General features: G+C 28.9%; 1 protein-coding gene across 2 annotated transcripts in view; it reads left to right on the top strand.

Moving 5' to 3' along the window:
• The window catches only part of LOC113549320, a 40,754-nt gene that overhangs the window by 5,214 nt on the left and 11,122 nt on the right, over positions 1 to 24,418 (top strand). The window contains exons 2-5 of one of the 2 annotated variants that reach the window (XM_026950569.2): positions 2,184 to 2,318; positions 3,096 to 3,245; positions 19,607 to 19,894; positions 22,841 to 23,039. In XM_026950569.2, the coding sequence (XP_026806370.1) occupies positions 19,609 to 19,894; positions 22,841 to 23,039 (485 nt within the window). In that variant the 5' untranslated portion in view covers positions 2,184 to 2,318; positions 3,096 to 3,245; positions 19,607 to 19,608. The remainder of the gene's footprint in view (positions 1 to 2,183; positions 2,319 to 3,095; positions 3,246 to 19,606; positions 19,895 to 22,840; positions 23,040 to 24,418) is intronic. The other variant, XM_026950568.2, reaches the window with a different exon arrangement.

Below are 24,418 nucleotides of genomic sequence, written 5' to 3'. Positions count from 1 at the left end.
TAATATGAATATATAATTATAATAATCAGCTTTAGTTTTGACGATTTTAACTACCCAATACACAGTGACTCTAATAAAAGGTCACTTTAACATAATAGACATAATAATTATATGAACTGATTTAATTTTTAATTTTTTGTATCCAAATAAATGGTCGTCAAACCCGAAGGAATTATATTAAGTCGAAAACACTGTACTATGTATAGTTATAAGTTATAACATATAGTTACGAAAAATCAATGTATATATTTTGGCACTAGATAAAAAAACAATTTATTTGAGGTTAATCTAACTTGACACAAATACTTTTAAAGCGCCAACACACCATCATTATAATAAACAATTACCAGAAGAAAATTAATTAAATAATAAATTATTTAATAAGCATTTAAATTACGATCTTTATATATAATATTATAACAGCAGTGAGTGATTCGATATTTTCATAAATACTGATGATAATCATTATAATTATAATAATTATCACAAGATACGCAGCCTTCTGGTAAAAATAAAAATCGTTAAGGAGGTCTTCAGTTATTTTGTTTCAATATCGGTTACATATTATACAAAATACAATGAGTAATGCGTATAAATAATATTTAAGCGTCCGAATTTGCGACGTATTTTATACGCGAACATTATTATACCATGCATCAATATAATAACACGTTAGATCGGTGTGTTCTACAACTGTGTATATCAATAATTATTGGTTTCCTGGCGAACACGTTTCGCTACTGGGTTATAATAATTCAAAGGATTGTCTAAGAGTATAATTTTATTTTCCGCGGCAAACCGCATAAATTATCTCGAAAATTAATCATTGCGATTTAAAGAAAAAAAAACTCGAAATTCACTCTATTTTATAGTTGCTGTGTGGTGTTAAAATTTAAAGATGCGGTTGTTTGACAGAAGACAAAATACGGAGCAAGATGAAGACATAATTTTAAATCATAGATACATATTCTATTCTAGGATGACCATCATAATAAATTCAGTTTTAAACGAAATTGTCCTATTTTTTAACATCATGTATTTATATCCGAAAAATTTCATATGGGACACTTTTTGCCCCATTTATAAGAAATATAATTCTATAATTATCATTATTTCCATAAAAAAATGAATCTATAATTACACAAAACAAATACATAAAATAATTTTACAATAATTCAGTATTGAATTATCGAAGCCAATAAGTCATAAACAACAGTTTTTACATGCGTATAGCTCGAGTTTCGATGAATAATTACTATAAGCAATGAGTATGGGTATGATAATTAGCGTATTTCATTAAAGAACATCCTTAAAATTTCAAACAATTTTTATATACGTATATATAAAAAATATAAGCATCCTAACCTATACCTACCCATTAATCCCATCCAACGTATTAAAACTGGATACACGTGGCCAATACACAAACTCATTTGATTTGTATTCTACCTGTAAAATAATATTAGTTTATGTTAAAAAAAAAAAAAACAGGCGTTGGCTTAATATTATATTGTACACTCCAAGTCGTTGAACAAAAAAAAAAAAAAACCATAAATAAAATATGGGTGTAAAGATATTAATCCCACAAAAATATTTAACAAACTCACAGCTGGCACAGGCTGGAGTGCACATCATAATTTTTTGGACGCCATAGTATATCAGTACCGGTCTCGCCGTAAGGTAAGCCCCTCTCGGCATGCGCACATTTATGTAGATGATAATATCATTATATTGATCTTTCGGTAACTCGCGTACCAGGAAATTCTCATTCAAGGTATTAGGTTGGTTTTAAATTTTTTTTTTTACATATTTCCACGAAATAGTTTTTAAATTATTTATTAAATTTTTTAAGGATATTTGTGTATAGGGAGTATATTATGTTTATTTTTCTAAAACGAGTAATTATGTATTATGCATGTATTCACTGTTAGAGAAAAAAATACAAAACATTGTGCTATGACTCATATCTAATGTTAAAATAATAATCCATAACGTGAACAATATAAAATTCAAAAAAGTTCTTAATTGTAAAGGCGTGTATTTACTCATAATAGTGTTTGTTAACGTGTTTTTTTTAAATGTATTTTTATTTATATCGACTAACTACGTGTATAGTACGATTTAGGATAGTACGATTTGTTAATGGAGTTGCACTGGTGGCTGATATAATATGTTGTTTTCAGATTGTTCGATATTTTCATCCGAAACCTGACCATACCAGCGGCTATATATTGAGTACGAGTAACTGCCCAACAACGATGAGAGCTGCAAAAAAAACTAAATCGTATTGTAATAGATAACTACCATTAATACAACAGGTAAGAAATAAATGGATATTTTTTCTCATACCGATAGTTCGAATTTTCGATTTATTTAATTTATTTTTTATTGCTGCTTAACGGTTGTCGCCGGTATTTGTGCAATTTTAATCAATTGGGTGTATCCAGTAACGCGGTACCCGGTAACAATCTTTATGTACACTCGTGCAAAAACAATTATCTCATATAATTTATAACAATTATTACTGGCGTACATCGTTCACTATTTCGGATTCACGAATGTGCATTCGTTGTTGAATAGGTATGTATAATTGCTGTCCAATATTAATGTGATCTTGAATCAGGATTTTATTATTATTGATGCGACAAACGTACCGTCCGTTTGCCCTTGCCTCGCTACCGGGCGTCTTATATTAGTTACGTCGATAGGAAGTTAAAACATAAATTATTCGGGTAATTACTAATATAGGTGGTACGTGATATAGGTGCAAAATATTTAATTATTGTTAAGATCGTGATGTTTTATACCGGCCAAAAAATGTTACCCGAATAAAGAATGTGTTATACTAATTATTATTGTCAATAAATAACCAAATCTAATTAACGTTAATAAATTAAACACATTTTCCGCGCAATGTGGCAATCTTGATTTTGATTTCAATTAAATATTGATAAAATCATAACCCTATTAACATACAGCTTTCGTTTTTCTTCTCGATCTAACATCACAATCGTTTTTTCTTACGAGTAAAATAATTTATTTAAGATTTCGAATTTTTTTTTCACACTGAGAACTTTTATTTCGACATTTTATAGCTGTGTGTGTGCCTACACCTACCTACGTTAGACGGATAGCAAAAAAGTTTTTGCATGTACATAGCATTGTATCCATCACGAATAGACCTGCCAACTACGTATATATATCAGATTAATGTCAAGAAAGTAAATCTATATCATAAGTAATAGGTACGTGTTCCATTTTTATTTTTTCTTTCTTGTTTTTACTTCCGCTAATTATGTAAGCACCTACCGCTGAACGGCGGGTTCAATTTAATAGTTTACTCGAGTGAACGATTTTAAATATATGAAATAAATCAAATGAAAACGATGTCCAGATGCGTGTGTCAGTGTAGTCTTGGTCGGCTGGTCGTGAAAAGTAGGAGTCTTCTACCGCCACTGGCTGCAAACTCCTTCCCACACATTCCGCAGCGGTGACCCAAAGTGGTACGATAAGAACGCTATTTGACAAGTTAATAACTACACGATTGTCCACTGAGACGAACGGAGATATCGCTTATACTAGAAATCAATATCGGCGGTGGAAAAATAAAAATAAATGAAAGCGATAATATATTAAACGCGTATAATGAGACGTCGACGTCGAGTTTCTATCAGAGCGGACGCCCAAAATGTGTTTCGTCGCAATGTTCACATTAATTTACTATTCTTCCGATGGTACCTTACTGCAGCCTACCATAATGTTGTTATCCACTACTAGCCGATTATAATATTATAATATATAATATGCCCGTGATTGTATAAATTAAGCGCGTTAGCACTCGGTCAAGGCTTGACCCCGTGCGAGAACCGGTTCTATACGTAATTTGGTATTTACATTTTACACACAAGCGCAGTAAATTCGAACGGACGATTTTTGAAACAATTAGTTTTCCCAGTGATCGTAATAACTGTGTATTCAACGGCACTGTAGTCGCTTTTGGGCATTTTTTGTTCCCAAATATATTTTTAATCTCACGCCCACGTAAATCCCTTAAAAAATAACTGACGGTAATAATATAATAAGTAATTATGTGTACTTGTAATAAATAATAATGGTTATTTTTTACATACCTACTCGGGTATTTAATTTAGTTAAGTAACAGTTATTCGAGGAAAATATGTACCTACAAAATTAAAACAAATTTTTATTCTAACTATAACGTGTTGTTGTATTTCATTCATTACACGTTTTGGATACAACAATCATATTATTGTAATAATACACACTACTTATTACAGAGGCTCAAACATTCAATAAGTTTATCGGTAAATAATAATGAAATGATTATCTTTGATTTCTAAACACATTTATTATATAGGTTAGAATATGAATAGGTTTTTTATTTGTAAATGCATATATTTTATTTCACTAAAATTCAATATACTTTTTAATCTATATACTCTACATAGTATATATATATAGTTAAGGTAAATTACATATTTGATTTTTAATTTTTTTTTTAAAGCAATCTTAAAATTAAACATAATTTATGCACTAAATTAATATGGTTTTATTATTTGCATTTTTATACCAATAAGTAATATCACTAATAACAATAGATTCTATACTGAATAATGTCGTTTAATGATAATTTATAATGAAATCCATCGAACAAATAACTGTAATATAAAAATATAATTATAATGAAAAGCTTTTGTTTTCATTATTATTAAAAATTCTTTATAATACAATGATTTATTTATTTTTATATCTATATCTAAGTAATTTATATAAAAAAACAAATTCATAAATTAATAATGTTTAAAGTGAACATCATGATGCAAGTAAATATTGTTAACATTACACCATTATTAAAGTTCAATTTTCTTAATTCTTTTTGTTTAAATGTTTTTGTACAAGTATAATATTTGTTTAATAAAAAAAATTATTTTTCTGTATAATCTGCCGTACATCGTTGTATGACCAATTCAACTTATTTTCAAACAAATTCCAGTTACAACAGTCTTTAAAAAAAAATGTAGGTACTTATAATAATAATAATATATACTTTTCCAACTGTTGTTAATTAACTAACAGTCATTAATTAAAAGTATACAGTATACAACTGCATTTCTTTTGTACGAAAACAAAATATTATTAGTAAAACAATATATACATATACATTTTCTCCATTATTTTAAATCATTACATTATAAGTGGAGCATATATAGTCTATATTTATTTCTAATTAAAATGAACACGCCAAATTGTAGAAAGTTATATTTTAAATCCATACATTTGTACGTGAAATAAAAATTACGAATTTGTTTGAAAAAGATTGATGTACGTATATAAACGTAAAAATTGACATCCTTACTGGCTAATTATGACTTAATGAAAGATCTGACTAAATAATTAAATGCCAATGGCTTAGTTTCTATTTTTTTTTTTTTTTGAACACGAAATGATAAAAAAAGAAAAGTATAAAATAAATAATACAAACAAACGAAATTACTATTTACACTTTTGTTATAATAGTTGTGACTCGTGGTGCTATGAGCAATATTTTATTAGATCAATATAAAACCCTATCACAGCATGATATTTCTTTACACTGTTGAAATGGATTAGGACATCTACGGGCACATTCACAAAAATCTTCAATTACTATCACTGTAAAAGTTATTCTATACATCACATTAGACAATTGATAAATGTTATTTCTAGTAAACCCTCTGGGTTATTAGATATTTTTCTTCTGTTAGTTCTACAAACTTTAACAGTCCTTAAAATCTTATCTGTTTTTATTTCAGAGAAACTTTTAAACAAAAATTTAGATCTATCTGATCCTAATATGAAATTTATGAAAATTAATAAAACAATGATAATAATAATGTTTTATAATTTAACTGTCTAATAAAAATGTCAAAAATAAATATTTATGCTATGAATTTATTGGATCACGGACCAAAGTAAATTATTTTCTTTATAATTTCAATTATTGAACTTACTCCATAATATAATCTTAGAATGGTTTTTTTTTAATATAAAATATAAACCATAGAAAAAAGTAAAATAAACTTTAAAACATAGGCTTTAGAATATAAGAATTAAATTTGGTTTTACATTGATACCTATCTAGTACTCTACAGTAGTATATTTGATATGCTTATTTTACGAGACTCGTAAATGTATAAACGCATTTTTTGTATAATTTTTTAGATTGAATAAACGTATTTTTTAAATTGAATTTTTAACATACGTATTAATATAACCGATATTTCCGAAAAAAATTTAGAATACAAACTAGAATTAAATATACCTAGTACTAAAAGTAATTTATTTTCAAACGAGGCTATTTTTTTGTAAAGCAAGTTCCTATTGAATAAAACTTGTTTGAATAGATCTCATCGAAATTCAAATTAAAAAATACTTGTGTGTTTACAAACACGCAAACGACAAAAAGACGTGCTAGTTTTCAAAACCAGATTTCAAATAAATATCTGTGTATGTACATATTTATTTTCTTTATTTATTTTTGAAAATGTATACTAAAAACCACTCTAAAATTGGTATTATTCAATAATTTGAGAGAATAAATGATGGAATCTAAAACATTTTTATAGTTTTTTATTTTGTTTTTAAAAAAAGCTTTTTTAAATTGTGTTGCTTTAATCGTAGTGTAAGATTGTTTTTTTAATAAATTAAATAATAATATGTACTTAACCCTATGAGATTATGATAATCATTTCTTTACGAAATCGAATAGCTAATTATTTAATTTGCCCAAGTCTACGTTTGATTTTAAAAGAACAAGTTCATATCGACTGATAATAATTTGTATGCCATGCGCATCTCAGAAAGTATACGATTATATAGGTACATACAGTATTCGGTATTCGAGTAGTGCGATTGACTATAATTATTTTTATTATTTTTATAATAGTTGTTCCATTTTTAGTTCCGTGTACTTATTATTGTAGACTCAATATTAAAAATTAAAACGTACCTACTTAATGCTTTATCACCTCATAACATGAAAACGATTCGAACCATAAAATATGTAATTTCCTTCTGAAATCTTCGTGGTTCGGGTATATAATGATATATCATACAAAATTGTTCACCGTATACATCGTTAAATCATAAATCGTTACAGGTCCGGCAACCACGTGTCTAAATAAGTTCCTGAAATTAAAAGCATAATATAATATTGTAGTATATATATCAAATTTTAATTTTTATATTGAATATTAGGTATGGTTGGAGATAACAACACATAAAAGCTTGACAGATATATCATTACTTATTTTACATAATATTCAATTATATTATGTATATCCTAGTTGGTTCGTGCATAAATTGATTATCAGTTAAAATTAATCAAAAACACATGATTTATTTATTAGTTACAATTTTCTAGAAAAATAACGCTCAAAACCACAACATCCGAAGGAAGTATATTAAAATATTATGTGTGAATACTTACCATTACTATGTTCATCGTACATTGTTAAATAAAATAGGTACTAATTATCTTCACGGATGTATGTTCGCTGGTGTTTCGATTGCTAATAGAATATTTACTTTAACTTAATTATTGTTTTGCCATAAGTTTATTTTGCCTTTAATCATATATTATTATTTAAGATAATTACATAATGTATATAATCAAGAGTTATTAAGACATGTTTTCATATATTTAGAAAATATGGTAGAAGCATGATTTTGCATTGCACATTACACGATCTTTGCTCGATGAAAATATTGTAAGATTATTTTTCCCCGAAACATTGTAAACTAGTCGCTAGTTTATTTAATTCCGATTTAATCAGTTAAACTGACATATCCTTTTTTCACGATTAAATAATTAACACTTGATAAATAGTATTTTGAAATATAATATTATTATTTTTTTTAATTTAACCGATTGTGTTTTTTCCGTATGAGTCTGGGGAGGTATATGATCATATGGATATCTAGGTCTATGCGTATACAGAATCCACATCGCGTTTTACGAGCGAACATATTTTACCAACTAACGATTTCCATTCTCAAAAACCACGATTTTCCCATTAATATTTCCTCTATGTATAAGAATACTCTGAACTTAAATTTAGAAACATAATAGTTAGAGTCAGTACTTGTAATAAAATATAATATATGGAAAAATTAAAATATTTCCTTCCGATTGGTCCTCGTTCATCTATTACCTGCACATTTCTAAGTATTATGTACTTGACCACACCAGACAGTAATTATTTTCTGTTTACAGTTTGGCAAAACTTCAATAAATGGTAGGTAAATATAAATATCTGCGCATATATTATTATAACTATAATCCGTTTTGTTCACTGTTCAACCGCGACTCGGCTGTTGACTTCTAGAATATCATACAAAACCAATCTGGAAATATTTCTCGTTCTGGGCGTCAGTAAAAATTTAAAAAATTCAATACCTACTGCAACACTCATCGTTCGTTGTTACGAATATTTTACCGTCGCGATTACAGTGCATTTCTTCGAATCCGATTTCAAAACGGTTTCCGCATCGTACAACATAATAATATTATGGATATCATATAATACTTATTATATTATAATGTTACCCGCGGTGGTAGATTAACCCGGCGAAACTGGTCGTGGTGTGTACTACTTACACCGCGACGATGATCACCGATCCGTAATTGTGACTTGGACATTTTATATATATATATACCAATATCATTCTGGATAAGTCCGGTTGCCGGTTCCCGTTTTTTTTTTTTAAGATACACACGCCATGCATACTGTACCGTCGCGTTTCGATTACACATTTCCTTGTTTATTCTCAGCTGCAGTTAACTAGAGAAGATAAAATAATAATCAAAAAAAAAAAAAGAGAAAAAATCCGTAATATGTGTGTAGTTCGTTTTCGCTATCCATATCGTCGGGGCAGTGTAATACTATAATATAATAATAATGTATTATAGTGTGTAATGGGTTTGTGTAAAAGTGGTAATGCAGACGAAAAACCGGTCCGGTAATCGTGTCATAAGGGCAACGTGTCACGGCGGCCGGCAATATAATTTCGTGTAATAATAATAATATATAATACAATAATATGATATATCATTTGATGAATCGGTACACGCGCGTACGTACACGGTTTAATACATGTTGTACTGTCTCACGAAATTCCGGTCCACGACATCCGGATATATCACTCGGACGGATTTGGCATTGCCATCACTACAACGTTGTTTAGAAGCGCCGCCGCAACCGTCATTAGGGGTACCTACCTACCTACGGTACGTGCACTGCACTTGGATGCAGATGTCTGACAAGTGTGTGAGTGTGTGTATGTATTACGACCAACGAAGAAACCGCAAAGGACGTAATTACATAAATAAATAAATATAATATAGGTACGCAAACCGAGAAAAGCAAATTAATTTTGAAAAATAAATACAAATCAAATAATTGTATGTACGTTCTGTGTACAAACTGTACGCGCGGGTGTTCTACAATCAAATAATTTATAGGTAGGTAGACAGGTATCTATAATACCGAATGATTTGTTCTGTAGATTCGGCGACATGAAATAACATTTTTCAACACCGCGCGGTTAATTGAATATTATATATTCTGTCGGTAGTAAGTTAATAATAATAATAATAATAATAATAATATAGTGACTTAGCCTCGGGTATGATAATTGTCTTTGACTTGCAGCGTTGAGCGGAACGAAAATATGATAGTAACCGGACCTCAGGTAATAGTAATTGTCTTTAATTATTTACACTGTGAAACGAGGAACACGAAATAGAGAGGCTTTTAAAACTAATTATTATTTTTCAATGTTAAAACGTATTTCAACCGTATAATATATTGTAAATACCTACTTGAAGAAAATGATATTATAAACACTCGGATATTACTTCGGATCGCGTTATTTTTCTTTGGTAATATCGGGTATTTGTAAACCTAATATTCTAAAATTAAACAGAATTTGTTTTATTCTTAGTCAATTCCTAAAGGTAAATTGTTTTTCAATATTCTTTATTGTAATAATAGTACCAGGAAATAAATAAAATAATACATTAATAATGCGTTTATATAAAATCATTACTGTGTACACTTACAGTATAAATTAAAATATATAGAAATGTAATGCACGTTGAACTTTTTTTGTATGATTAAAAATCTTAATCCAGTACCTAATCAAATAATTATAATAAACACATGAATATGTCGAAACGTCTTAATTTTAAGAAAAATGTATTTACAATTTTCATTTTTCACAAAATCTGTAATAATAGAACACTCTGGTTTCCAGAGGGTGCAATGTGTAGGTAATACATGAAATTTTACAATTGACTACAGAACGTATGGTTGAAATTCATTAGTGCTTATGACATGGCTGTTGTTTTTTTATTCGACTTAGAAATTAATCATAAATTATTAAAATATTTTAATGCGAAACATGATTACCTATATAATAATAAAATGCCGTCGTACACACTATTTTATATTATAGTACCTAAATAGGAGACTTAACAACATGATATTGTTACATGCTATATTACCATATTGATAAAAAATATAATATTAAATATTATTATTATTATTTCTTATGGTCTTCGTGGGCACAGACATATAATAATATTATACGAGTACATCATTCGTCTGTCAATTACTGCTATTTTTGACGACCTAAATGATGATATTTAAAAAAAAAAATTACCAATGGGTACACATTTGCCGATATAGGTATGATGATATTATATATTTATATATACTCATCGCGTATAATAGTCGCTAACCCGTTCGCGAGCTCGCAAAAAAATGAAATAAAATGAAATTATAAAAAGAATCAGGTCGCCCAGCGCGCGCGGTTGCCGCCACCGCCGCACTCGAAGATCGGTCAGCGCGAAAACTCGTTGATTACCAATTACCCGGTGTATTGTGCTCGCGTTCGCGTATAGGTATATATGGACCAGAGACCGCATCGGCGGCGGTGGCGGCGGCGTACAGAATCTCATGACGTACATTAACGCCGCCGCTGTTGCCGAACAAGGGTCGATATAATTCTTCTGTACGGACAAAATGGTCGATTAATTCCGCGCGCAAATATAACACATAACGGTACATTAGTTTATACTGTGTAGTGTGCATGTGTCTGTGTGTCTGTGTGTGCGAACAAGTGGAGACCAGCCAGACGCGCGACGTGCCTCGCTGCAGACCTCGAAACACGTCTAATTATTTATTCAGTATATTTTCTTTTTTCGCCGTACGTACGTATACATCATGGACAAATAAAACAGTACACTGTCGTTATTGTCGCACATTAAATATTCACATGAAATCGTATACATTTCGAAACAATTTATACATTGATAAGACTATACGTTACTATATGTCTGATTACATCGTATACGACCGCACGTAGGTACCTATACTGCAGCTGGCGTCTGCCTGAGCGAAACACTCGTTTTCTCGTAAAGCCCTAAAGTATTTAGAATTTTCTTTTTTTTTTCACATAATTTAAAAATCATTATAAAACAGTATTTTTCCAAAAAAATAATTATTTTTATTTTATCTTTATTGCAAAATCATTTTCTGCGGAAATGAAATTTTAATATAATTTATAAAAATTGAATTTTAATAGAGTATATAATAAAATTGGTTGTATAATGATTTTTAAATATTTGGTATACAGAACAGGCAAGAGTTCAATATTTTTTAATGAATAACATATCATATTTTGTATCTGTATTTTTGATTTTCCGAGTTTCGCTACTTGTAAAACTAAAAAGTGATTTATATACAATATCGACTTCCGAATAATCCGAATTGATTTTATTTATCACCTTAGTAGTTAGTTCAGTTATTGGCTACGTAATAACCACGATGGTCATAGTACCTATTGCAATGCATTAAAAAAGGATAAACATTTAATTTTATAACAAATAAAGATGTATTATTTCGATAATTTTGTTAATAATAATAATATATTGCGATTTTTAACGAAAAACGAATTTGCCCCGACTCCCGGAGTTCTCAATAGGTTAGCTACCTATATAATATCAATATTTGTGGATTATTATGTGAATATTTTCAACGTCGTAAGTCTGTCGGTCGACGTTTTTATCAAGTACTTTGATTTTTTTTCGCATTTAAAAAAAAACTTGAGCGCCGAGACAAGACGACTTTGACACGATGGATATCGAACGATCCCGCGCCCGGGCTCTGTGGTGGCCGACAGCTGTCAGATTTCCAAAATCTCAGACGGATCTTATTTTATCATACAATTTATTTTCTACCCAATACTCTTTTTCCTCGTCTCATAAAATACGTAAATACGCTTTAAACCATCTCTCTTTATAGCTACGTACTCAATTTGCCGAACGAAATAAATAAATAAAAACAATATTATTATATCAGTGGTTGAGTCAACGCAGTCATGAAACAATGCGCGATAGGCGATAGCCGACGGTGTATTTTCAATAAGTTTTTGGTGCCCCACCCCTTTTATTCCGTAAATACGCCACTGCAGAATACAATAGTGGACGAGTGCACGACAAATAAGTCAAATGTAATTTATAGTCAGTAACCTACTATAATACATACGATCATGAACATAACTATTTAAAACAATAACTTACGAACTTAATACACGAATCATAGTGATGAAGCCGATGGGCACAGGCAGATTCAATCTCCCTATTTAATATATTTTTTTTAAGATATGCTGATACGCTCAAGCGTTAAAATTAAATCAAAATACTTTCATCTATTTAAAATTATTTATTTTCAAAATTTTATTATTTTATGATCTCAAATTATTTTACGAAATACTTTTCAGTAGAATTAATTTATTAGAAATTATACGTGACAGAGTTTGGATTAAAAAATTGGTATCAAAAGTGAGCAATTTACATGTTAACTAAATTTATAATCATATGGTGTTCTTTATAGATACTAATGAATATTAGCCACGAGGACCATCTCACGTATCGATTGCAAAATCGGTCTTTATAGTGTTTACACGTTGGGGATGCTGAAAATATTATAGAGATCGCAGCAATATAGGTACCCTTTGCCGTTTCGTGCCACTTTAACCACAGAATATTACGTTATAATATTACATGTGGCAACATAATAATTATGATTCTATATTATTATAACGTATTAAAATATTATGGTTATTGGCTCGATCGTAAGTATCAACGAAACACACTCGCAGTACGCATAATTACTGTTATCATCGTCGTACTATACTACTACAGTGGTAGCAGACTTCTGTCGCGTTGCAGTCTCCATATAATAACTACCCAATAACAACAACAACTACAACAACACTTCACATAATATTATCATCTTAGTATACCTAGTAATATGAAGCGTATAATATTATGATCGCCGTAGTCTTGACACGATTTATAATAATATAATATTGCGATGTATAGGTTCGATGATGGGTGGGTGGAAATAAATAAAAAAAAAAAATAATACATTCCGTTCCGCGTGTCATCCACAATGGTTATTTCGTCGACGACATTTCGGCGTGCACACGCGCGCCACAGCACGGGCCGTGTACAACTATACGATAATGATGATAATAATAATAATAATAACGACGACGACGACGACGACGATGATGATGATGATGATAATGATGATGATGTAGTATTAATAATAGTAATAATAATATTTTACGCGCTGGCACCGAACACGTCACAATGGTAACCTACTCGGTTGTCCTGCAGGAGTCCTCCTCCGCACGCCCATGTCCGAAGACCACTATGAATGCAAGAGCACGTGGCTGGCCGGCCGTCGGTGCGCCACCGCCTAAATAATATATATAATATATGTATAGGTATTATAGGTACCTAATAATATTATTTTCCGCCGCTGGCTCTATAATACCTGCCATACTACTATATAATAATAATATAATAACAATAATATAACCGAGTCCGTTCTCGTCCGACGATACGGAGGCTCGAATCGTTATTATTATTATCGTGACGTATCTACGGTAAATGCCTACCGAAGGTTTTATTTTATTTTTTACTCTTTTTATAGTCGACACATTCGCTCTGACAATGTGTACGCGTGTGGAAAGTGAATAGTCTTTTACCTACCGCACGCGCTTACAATGGTTACACGACCGGTTTGTTACAGATTTGACAATATCGTTATTACTATACTACTGATATGATTATGTGACTAAAGTGTTAAACTTAATATTATACAGAGTGATTCACTAAGCATGCTCACCCCCGTTTCAACAGCACAATCATTCAAAATCCAATCTTTACAATTTTTAAATATACTCGGAGACCGTATTTTAAATTTCTAAAGGTTTTTTATATTAATTAAGGAGTGTATATCACAAATACAAAATTTTGTTTATCAAGTACGATCACTCTTTCTTACTATATAAATCGTTTATTGGAACATTTTTACGTTACACGATCAAAATTCAAACGAATAGTTCTGAGTTATTCAACTTGTACTAAGGATAATCGGTACATAATATTAAATTGGAAAGATATGGGGACAATAGTAATTTGAAAATTTTAGTATTAATTCATTAATATTTATAATTTATATAAACGGTCAATTAGTCAGATATTATAAATATTTTATATATATATATTTGAATCTATTTAACTAAAAACTACTCGTGTGAATTTTAGAATTAAGTAAGCACATCAATATATTTAAAAAATATTATACACTATGTAATTTACAATAGAAAATGGAGGGTTTTAATTTGAAAAATAGAAGTTTATATCACCACGAGACTCTCCTCAAATAGTACGAAAAACCTTAAATATTTTAAAATACGGTCTTTATTAGGTATTTTTAAAAATTCCTAAAATCAGGATTTTATTAAATTCATTAATCATTAAGAAATAAAATACTGTGCGAATAAACATGTTTGGTGAATCAACTATATATAATAATAAGGCACTGGTATTAAACGAAATTAACGCATAGTACGATGGATATAATTAATTTAAATTGTAATAATATTTACTTATACGGACGCTAGTAAATAGGAATCGAAGACCTCAACACAGTAACTAAAAACACTTAGGTGTCTAAAAACATTAGGAAAAAATCTTTCACTATGATTTCTTGTATAATGGTTTACCTGCCTGTCACGAGTCCGTAAAGTGAGTCTACTAATTTCGGTTTCGGACCAAAATGTTGCAGAAGTCACACCGCAGACGAGGGGATCTATATATTATACATTACACCGACGGTATGACAGCGATCATCGTATCCCTTGGGAAGGAACAACGCATCACGTCGCAGTGTTAGAAAATCGATGTAGACGACATATTATACCAAAATATATAACGACATTATACATATTATGTGCATTGCACGAAACGTTTGGAAAAAAATACTTCTGACGACGACAAGAATTTTCAAATAACTTACCTTTTTCTTTCGTTTCAAATATATCCGTATATATGTCCACCGTACTGTTTTTCATCGTGATAAGTATACAGATTACAACTTACATGATGTATCGGTGGAGAGGCCAACTAGACGATCTTATTCTCGGCGAGTTATTTGAAATTGCATTTCGCAGCTTATAGGGTCGTTTCCACTAGATTCGATTTAATATTATAGCATTCAAAATTCTTAGAAACTAATGTATATAAAATAATAATAATATGTGTCAATATTTTTTCGTTACATCGTCGATATTATTATTTTTGAAGAGGTATATTTTTTTAACATATTCCATTCGAAAAACGATAATAATAACGTTCTCGGTAACAGCGCACCCACGTTCACATACCTAAGTCTCGATAATTGGCCGAGATAAAAACATTATATGTTTTAAGAATTAACTATAATAATACTATTTTTACTGGTAAACTCGATTTTGATTTTATCAAACCGACTGCTACAATACTTCGATATCTATCATCAGAATATAATATACTAAGTAGGTACAAATGAATCACTGTCAGAAAATGTTCGATCTTAATTGTTTTTTCTCCTTAGTTCCTATCGCAAGGAATTCCCACATTGCTTTAATGCTTTTAATATTTTAAACAACTACCCTGCGGTTCTTTTTGCTTTATAAACAATATACGCATTAAACCGAGGGATGTACACGGTCATTCGTTCGTATACAAACGGGGTGTAATGTCTTTGGAGGACGAGACTACTATTCTCGTTATACCCAAACCATAATGGTTTACACACGTGCAATAGCAATAATAATAATAATAATATACAATTAAATAGTCACGTATTAAAATATTATGTATTCGTAATCACGGGTACCGTGTACAGATAGCCTCTGCGGTGACCGCAGCGACTAGGTCTACATACGAACAGCCAAACGTGATGTCTGTACCGACTGTACCTATATGTGTATTATATTGTTACCCAAATGTGTTGTAAGTATACATATAAAAAAAACGTTTTGATTTACATCAAAAACGTGTCTTGCCCATATACGTCGTACACCCTAAATCCTAGGCCCGTAATTAACGTTTAACGTTTTAATTTTGAACCCACTACACGAGGACTACCGTAGCCGTCAGTCGCCTGGAGATTTATATATTATCACAGCTTACAAAATTTTTAATTTCCATGATGAAATCTTTAAAAGAATGTAGGTTTTTTTTATATTCTTGAGTAGATTGAGTATTTTTAATTTATTAACTTTCTCTGAGGCCTATAAAAAAAAAAACATCTCACACCAAAAATTAGAATAGTAAAAGATTTATGGTTTTCCAGTTTTGAGTTTACTATATAGTATAAAAAAAAATACTCATACTTATCATACTGTATTATGTATAGTGCTTAGGCCTAAAGAAGTACTTATTTTAAATCCAGGTTATAAAGTTACCGGAGAAAATTTACAAAATCTGATCTGGATAATAAACTAGGTATAATGTCTATAAAAATGTCAACCTTTTAACTCCATTTTGATTTTTGAGGATTTCGGAGATGGTATTATCTATACGTGGTATAGCTGCTGTAACGGTAATACAACTATAATTAATTTTGGACAGCATATTTATTATGAAAATATATTACATTTAAAATACATAACTTATTCATTAGTGATATAAAATACATAATATGTTGAAAATCACTAGAAATAATTCAAAACCAGTTATAGTGACACACTGACACGTAAGACGTAACATATACAAATATGCAAATGCAGACATAATACTTACCATATTATAATCTTGGTTAGTATGCTATTATAAGATGTAACTCTCAATATAATTTAATGAATTTACAAAATCATTTTAAATCAGACCTATGTCTTTAGTATTTTATACACCTACCTATATTATAGGTATGGATATTCTGGTCATTAGATTTTAAAATATATATATGTGGTAATTATTTACAAAACTATATAAATTGTATAGTGGTAATTTAAAACAAAACACAATATGTTTCATAGATTAAATATTAATATGAAACGTAATTTATTTTAATTAATAGGTCACTACGAACTACGTATTTATCATTCCGAATGCATACTTATAGATATCAGAACATTTAAATTTAAGTAACAAGAACACTATAGGTAGGAATACAAGTTGAAAATTTACCATTAAAAAATATTTATACTGCAGCATCACATTTATTAGGTAGTGATTCGTCACGTTCAAGTGTTCCACAAAGTATTCAGCCAAAAGTTTGAGATAAATCTAACTAAAATACTTTCAATTCTAATATAATGATTATTTTTTGGGGGGTGTCCCGAGTGCGTCCTCGGTCCACAGCTATAGGTATTTATTTAAGATAAAATAATCGAATAAATCTTTCGAGATACAGGTTTGACGATCGAATATGGTGGTTCAAATGGCAGTTTACCAATTGCGCTCAAAACATTTTACAATACCTAGAGAAAACTTATTAGTTAGTTATAATTATATAATAAATGTATACACTAACCAATTATTTGACGAGTGTTGATATATAATATAATATAAATAAATAATTTTTTTCTTCAAATTCAATAAGTTACTTTACTTGCGTAATAATAATAACGTTTCATAAAATTCCCGATACTTCTTATAAAATGTATTATAACTAGTCACTTTAACCGCAGTAATCAATTGATTGATAAATAAGTTTTAGTATCAGCATTTTAGTGCTTGGAATGTTTATGTTGATGTTGATGGAATTAGATCGGACAACAATATTTTCATACCTGAAAGTGGGTAAATTTGAATACAAACGCAATTGAAAAACTTTGTTTTAGCGCAATTGGTCCATGTCCGTTCAAATCTACAACTATATAATACTTTATAGGTACTTATTTTTTACAGCAATAATTGTGAAGCACTGGAAATGGTGGGGAAATTTTAAAATTACTTCGATAATAATTGGATACCTCAAAATGAACTGGGACGCTATGGCTATGCTTAAAATATGACTTTATTTTCTTGAGGCGCACTCGGAACATTAAAAAGGGTTAATTTCGAGACGCACCCGGCAAAATTTTTACAGATTTTGATAACAGAATAATAAGCTAGTATAGCTAGTTTAATACAACTATGTTAAATAAATCAAGATATAAAAAAATAAAGTAGATAGTAGATACCCAACTTATATATTATGATATTGTCCGAATTTAAATCAATTTTATTTAAATACATAATATTATAATATATACTGAACAATAAAGAGGGGTTGATTATAAATTGAAATTTTAAATTGTAAAACACGCGTGGATTTTTTTTTTCGTTTTCACATCGTTTCATATATTGTTGCAGGGATTTTTGTGTACCAGTCATATAATATAATTTATCTTGAGCGTGTATCATTGGCGCGTCCACTGCTGCAACACATACTCACGAATTATTAGTTTTCTTAGGCTCGTCTCAATCTAATCTATCTTTGTCAATTATTTACAACGGTTGAATTTCAAAATTAATTACTCCATGATTAATCGTGCGTTTAAATCCATTTAAGCTAGTTAAACGGATACATATTTTATACATCTATCATCTAAAACCTAAAAATTATAATCTCGCAGGCTACATAGGAAATAAACAATAATATGTAATAAATAATTAAAAATGTGTTTAAAAAAACACGCTACACTCAAAATGTATTCGCTAACCATAGATTAAAGATTTATCGTCTAGACTGTCTCGAACAAATACCGAGTATACATAAATAATATTACAATATGCCTTGAATCTGTGCATAGACGTATAAAAGAAGTCTCTGAAAGTATCGCAAAAAACACGTTTGTTAAAAGGAAACAATCATAATTTTTCGATTTATGATTTATCACAATATTACACTGCGTGGTCATATGGAAATGATGAAATAATGGAATGATAAAATAATATTATCAATTATGTATTTGTGTGTATATACTATACATATACCTATATTATGATATGACACGAATTATCAATAGATATTTTTGAATAGCCAATTTAGGACTTAAGAAAATTTTTACAAAATTTAATGTACGTACATGTTGTTGACTCTTATCGTACCTGAAACACTAACAAAAATCTGTTGGTTTTACATAATTCATTTCTCCTTTATATATAATAATTACTGTCGACTGTATGTACATTTTTTCATTTTTGTTTTAGGAATGATATACTTTGGGAAATCGTCTCTGTGGACCGCGTTGTTACTGTTGATGTGGTTTGAGAACAATGTCACCGGCGCAGATGACACAAACAATTATAATGGTAAGTCTGAAGAGAAGAACACGCCTCATTCACGGCAGAAACGTCTACTGTGGATCACTACGGATGGTCGCCTGGCCCTGCCACCCGGTACCAGACTTACGATAACGCCATCGCTGTCCCTACCGTTCGTCAGGTACCCGCCAGACGGGTTCCTGTCCAACATGAGTATCAGCTTGCCGTTTACAAGTTAGTGTCATAATATTCATCCATCAATATATTTATTAATCTTTATATTATTCATTCACCATCCTCGTTATAATTTAGATTAAAATTTTAATTTTAAGTATAATACTCAGTTACGACGACATCGCCTTCTTATTACTAAAATCAAATCCTTGAGTTCAATTATAAGAGAAAGCCCTGTTAGTGGTTTGCTTAATTCACATACTACCAACCTTAAATCCACCAATGAACACAAAATGTTCTTGGACTATTATAAATAATTAAATATATTATGATCCGACCTTTTATTTCAATTTTACGCAATAAGCAAAATAAAATATACGTTATAACGTTATATATAATTTGAAAAAATATAATTTACGTCACACATATGGGTTAAGTATATTTTAATAAATATATTTTCTTAACTTCTAAAATGATAATTTATTACATTTTTATAGGGCTAAAACGATAATTTACAAAATTACTAAAAATTACAGTGTTATAGATTATCTAGTAGATGACGGGCTGTAAATCTATAAATTGTTATGCAAGATTATAAATACAAAAATAATTTAATACTATTATTATATTTTAATATTTATAAAATTTAGTTTAAAAAAAATACAATATATAAAAAAATGTATATGTAATATATATAATTAATAATAATTCGTTTAATTTAAATAATTAATTTATTAAAATATTTATTTTTTTATTGTTAGTAAAAAAAAAAAAAATAACTTTTTAAAGACAACTTAAACTCTGTAAGTAATAAAATAATAACATTTATTATATAAAACCATTAATATATTTCACATCAATCTCAATTTTCCAGTGAATTACAATGATATTTTATCTTTGTGTTTTAAATAAATTTAAATAAAATCAAAGAAATAGTCTACGAGTTCGTAATTTTGGTAATATTTTAAAATTTAATCTGGAGCAAATAATTACATAAATACTATAATTTGTTATCAGTTGTTAATATTACCTTTTCATTTTTGAACATAGTAGTATAGTACATTTTATATAATGTACGTAAAAGCTTTTTTTTGTCATATTTTATGCAAATTACATACCACCTATGTGTTGTACTATTACTAATCGTATACATATCACATTATATATAGAAGGTACATCGTTTTATATTTATTTACATTTTTTCTATGTTTCTCTTCATAATGTACATATTATTATACATCATTATACACAACAAGGAAAAACCGTTAGTCATGTTTACACACAATGTTTAATTAAAAACAAAGAAAATAATGAATTTATATACAGAACGTGTACAATTTACTCTTTTAAAATGCGTACGGTAAATCATTTTTTCCAAAATTTTTTTTAACTTTTTCCCTATCAGCATCTATTTTATTCTTTGGTTACATTTATTCGATTTTTAAAATTTATTTACCATATTCACAAAGACCACCGAGTTGGTATTATATGTAACGAATATTATAATATTTAAATAAAGTCGTTTTATTGGCAGAATAAAAAAAAAGAATCCATCACTTTTGTCCGATTGAGTATACCAATTATAATTATTAGTACTGACTTTTGAATGATTGTGTTTTAAAAAACATACTGATAGGTTTAATTTACGTGAATAATCCAAAATTATGAATTCCTTATTATATAAGTAGGTACTTACTAGTACTAAGTTACTGTCTACATACAATATAATAGACGTACTAGAAAATGTTATACTGATGAGTGCTCTTACCTAATTTGAATTACAAGGGTTTCTTATAATAAATACAAACATAGAAATAAGTACGTAATGTAATCCAAAACTTCTTGGAAATGCTTACATTTTCCTTTAAAAACATTTAAGCACAATTTGAAAACTTGATATTTAATTATTCATAAAGCACGAGAATGATCTTATATATTATAAAATTAATATAAATTACGAAATGTTTTATTTGAATAATATATAGATAATAATATTATGTGCTCACCGAAACGTTAGACAGTCAGCGCGTGTGGTTTATTACAAACGAATGCACTTCAACTATCTGATTATTCATATTGATAACACAAAGATATCTTTCTAATTGTATATATATATATATATATATATATAGGTAGATAATCATTTCGTTTTATACTTAAAATATTTTGAATTCTTCTCAAAAAAAAAAAATACACCTCTGAAAATACAAAAAATTAAAACCAAAATCGTGTTAGATTCAGTATTCCTCCCTTCCCCTCTATAATATAATATATACAAACTGACCACTACTAAAATTGTACTGATGATAGGTATCTGATGTCACACAATATGTCTTTGTCCAATTAAGCCAAACAGACTTTACAATTTACGTGTTTAGATTAACGATAATAATCTGAGACCTGTTACTTAGCTGTTTACATCAAAAATTGGTTTTTACTTTTTACGGTCTCGATTTATTATCGCCTACAAAAGTAATGGCAATTAAACGGGTAGGTACAATATAATGACTTCCGTGTATTTACTTTTGGGCTTAATTCGGTGGCCCGGCGAGACTTATATTGCAGTATATTATATTATATAGGTAGTAGGAACATTAGGAGACTAATAAAATCTTTTTAAGCGACACACGCTATATTTTGTAGGTCAATATTTTGTTAGATACATTTATCGTTAAATTGTCACTCAAATATACGCACGTGATAACTGTAATAAACCAACCGACAGTTTAAGATATCTGCAGTTATGGATATTTAAAAACTTTTAAAAGTTAGTAAAAATTCTTGGATTTGAACAACCATAATATTTAGAGCGATAACATATTTTACGATCCAAAAAAAGTAAAATGTGTTTTTATTGCCCTCACATCATGATATGTACGAGTACGTCTGGTCGTACAATAATAATAAATAACAGATATAATCAAATTCCTTATGAATATGAGAACCTGATTTATATTAATTGCAAAATATGTATTTATTATTTTTATTTTTTTTAATGTTACTTAGTCGACTTCGATGGCTTGGGACTGACTGATAATCAGAATCCGTTTGGTGCCTTTCCGCCAATATTAGCCAGAAGCATGGGCAGGCAAATGGGCTCAGTACTTGCCGACTATGTGTCTCAACTTATGGACGGCCGCAGATCCACTAGATCTGTTCCAACGTTACCCAAACCAATACACTCGTATTTCCAAGGAGGTGAAAGGTAAACCATACATAAACTAACATATATAAATAACCTTTGAATAATAATTCAGAAGAACGCCGGAGGTGATTCTAACCAAAATAAGTTGACATATATTATGTTCCGGTTTTATTCGCGTGTTCGTAACTCGTAAATTATTACAATCATTCCAACATTATTTCTCAACTAAATATCAAATAATATTATAGTTATTGCCATATTATTAGTTATGGGAAACATTAAATACAAACAGATATGTTAATAAGTTACGAATAAATAATATGTTTTATTTTAGCACACATCAATGTTATTATATTGCTTTTAGTCAAACATAAATGTGTTCGCGAGAATAACTTTACAAACAAATAAATAGCTTCATACCAGAAATTTTTTTTATTCTATAATCCTAAATATATTTAGTTTAAAATAAATGAAATAGACTAAACTTTATTCAAAATATTTGATTTAATTGTTTATTATTTACTATAGGTAGCTATTTTTTTATAGAATTTATCATTTTTATTTATACTTATATATTAACTAGTATTAGTATACTTTTGTAGCTTTATATACCAAAATAAACAATTTATATGTGTATCTATTAAAATTTAAATTACTGAAATAGTTAAATAATATTGATGACATAATTAATATTAAGTATGAAATATATAAATATATATTTCTTGCCAATACAAAAAAAATCGCTAGAACAGAACTACCGTTTACAAATAACTTCGTATATAAACATACCTATAATAGATTCCTAATTTCAATATGTTTTATTTATTTAAATTTTATACCAACAAATGCCATACTTGAATTTTACAAGCGATATTTATTGTTATCTAAACTTAAAACATGGCTTGTAAATTTAACTTGAAAAATAGCAAATATACACCACAAACTTGATTGTATCTCAGAACACAACTATCAACTATATACTGTAAAACGCGAGATTTGTAGATTTATGTTAGAGCTGTTAACAGCCGTATTTGCACCAGTAAACAATTTCTTATCACTTGTTGTAATTTACATTCAAATAGCATCAGTTAATCGCTACGGAATATGCGCATCAACCCCTAAAATCGAGAAACTTACAGAGTTATAAAAAGAAATACGACCAAGTTATTTATGAGTTTAAATATAACATTAATCTTTTCAACTCGTATCAATAAATAAAAGTGTATTTGCAAAAAAAAAAATTGTAAATGTTAAAACTTTTTTTATAAATAATTAAAAAATACAATTATTTGATTATGTATGTCAGATAATTAATATTAAATCTCAAATAGAGGTATATGCCGAGTTTTATCGATTCTTTTAATATAAATATTATAATTTATAATTCCTTGAAACTTTGATTAGACACTTCAGTTGTAAACAAACATACAGCTTATTGT

The sequence above is a fragment of the Rhopalosiphum maidis genome, chromosome 1 (genome assembly GCF_003676215.2).
Source record: "Rhopalosiphum maidis isolate BTI-1 chromosome 1, ASM367621v3, whole genome shotgun sequence".
Classification (NCBI taxonomy): Eukaryota; Metazoa; Arthropoda; class Insecta; order Hemiptera; family Aphididae; genus Rhopalosiphum; species Rhopalosiphum maidis.
This window is presented reverse-complemented; position numbering and strand designations above follow the sequence as displayed.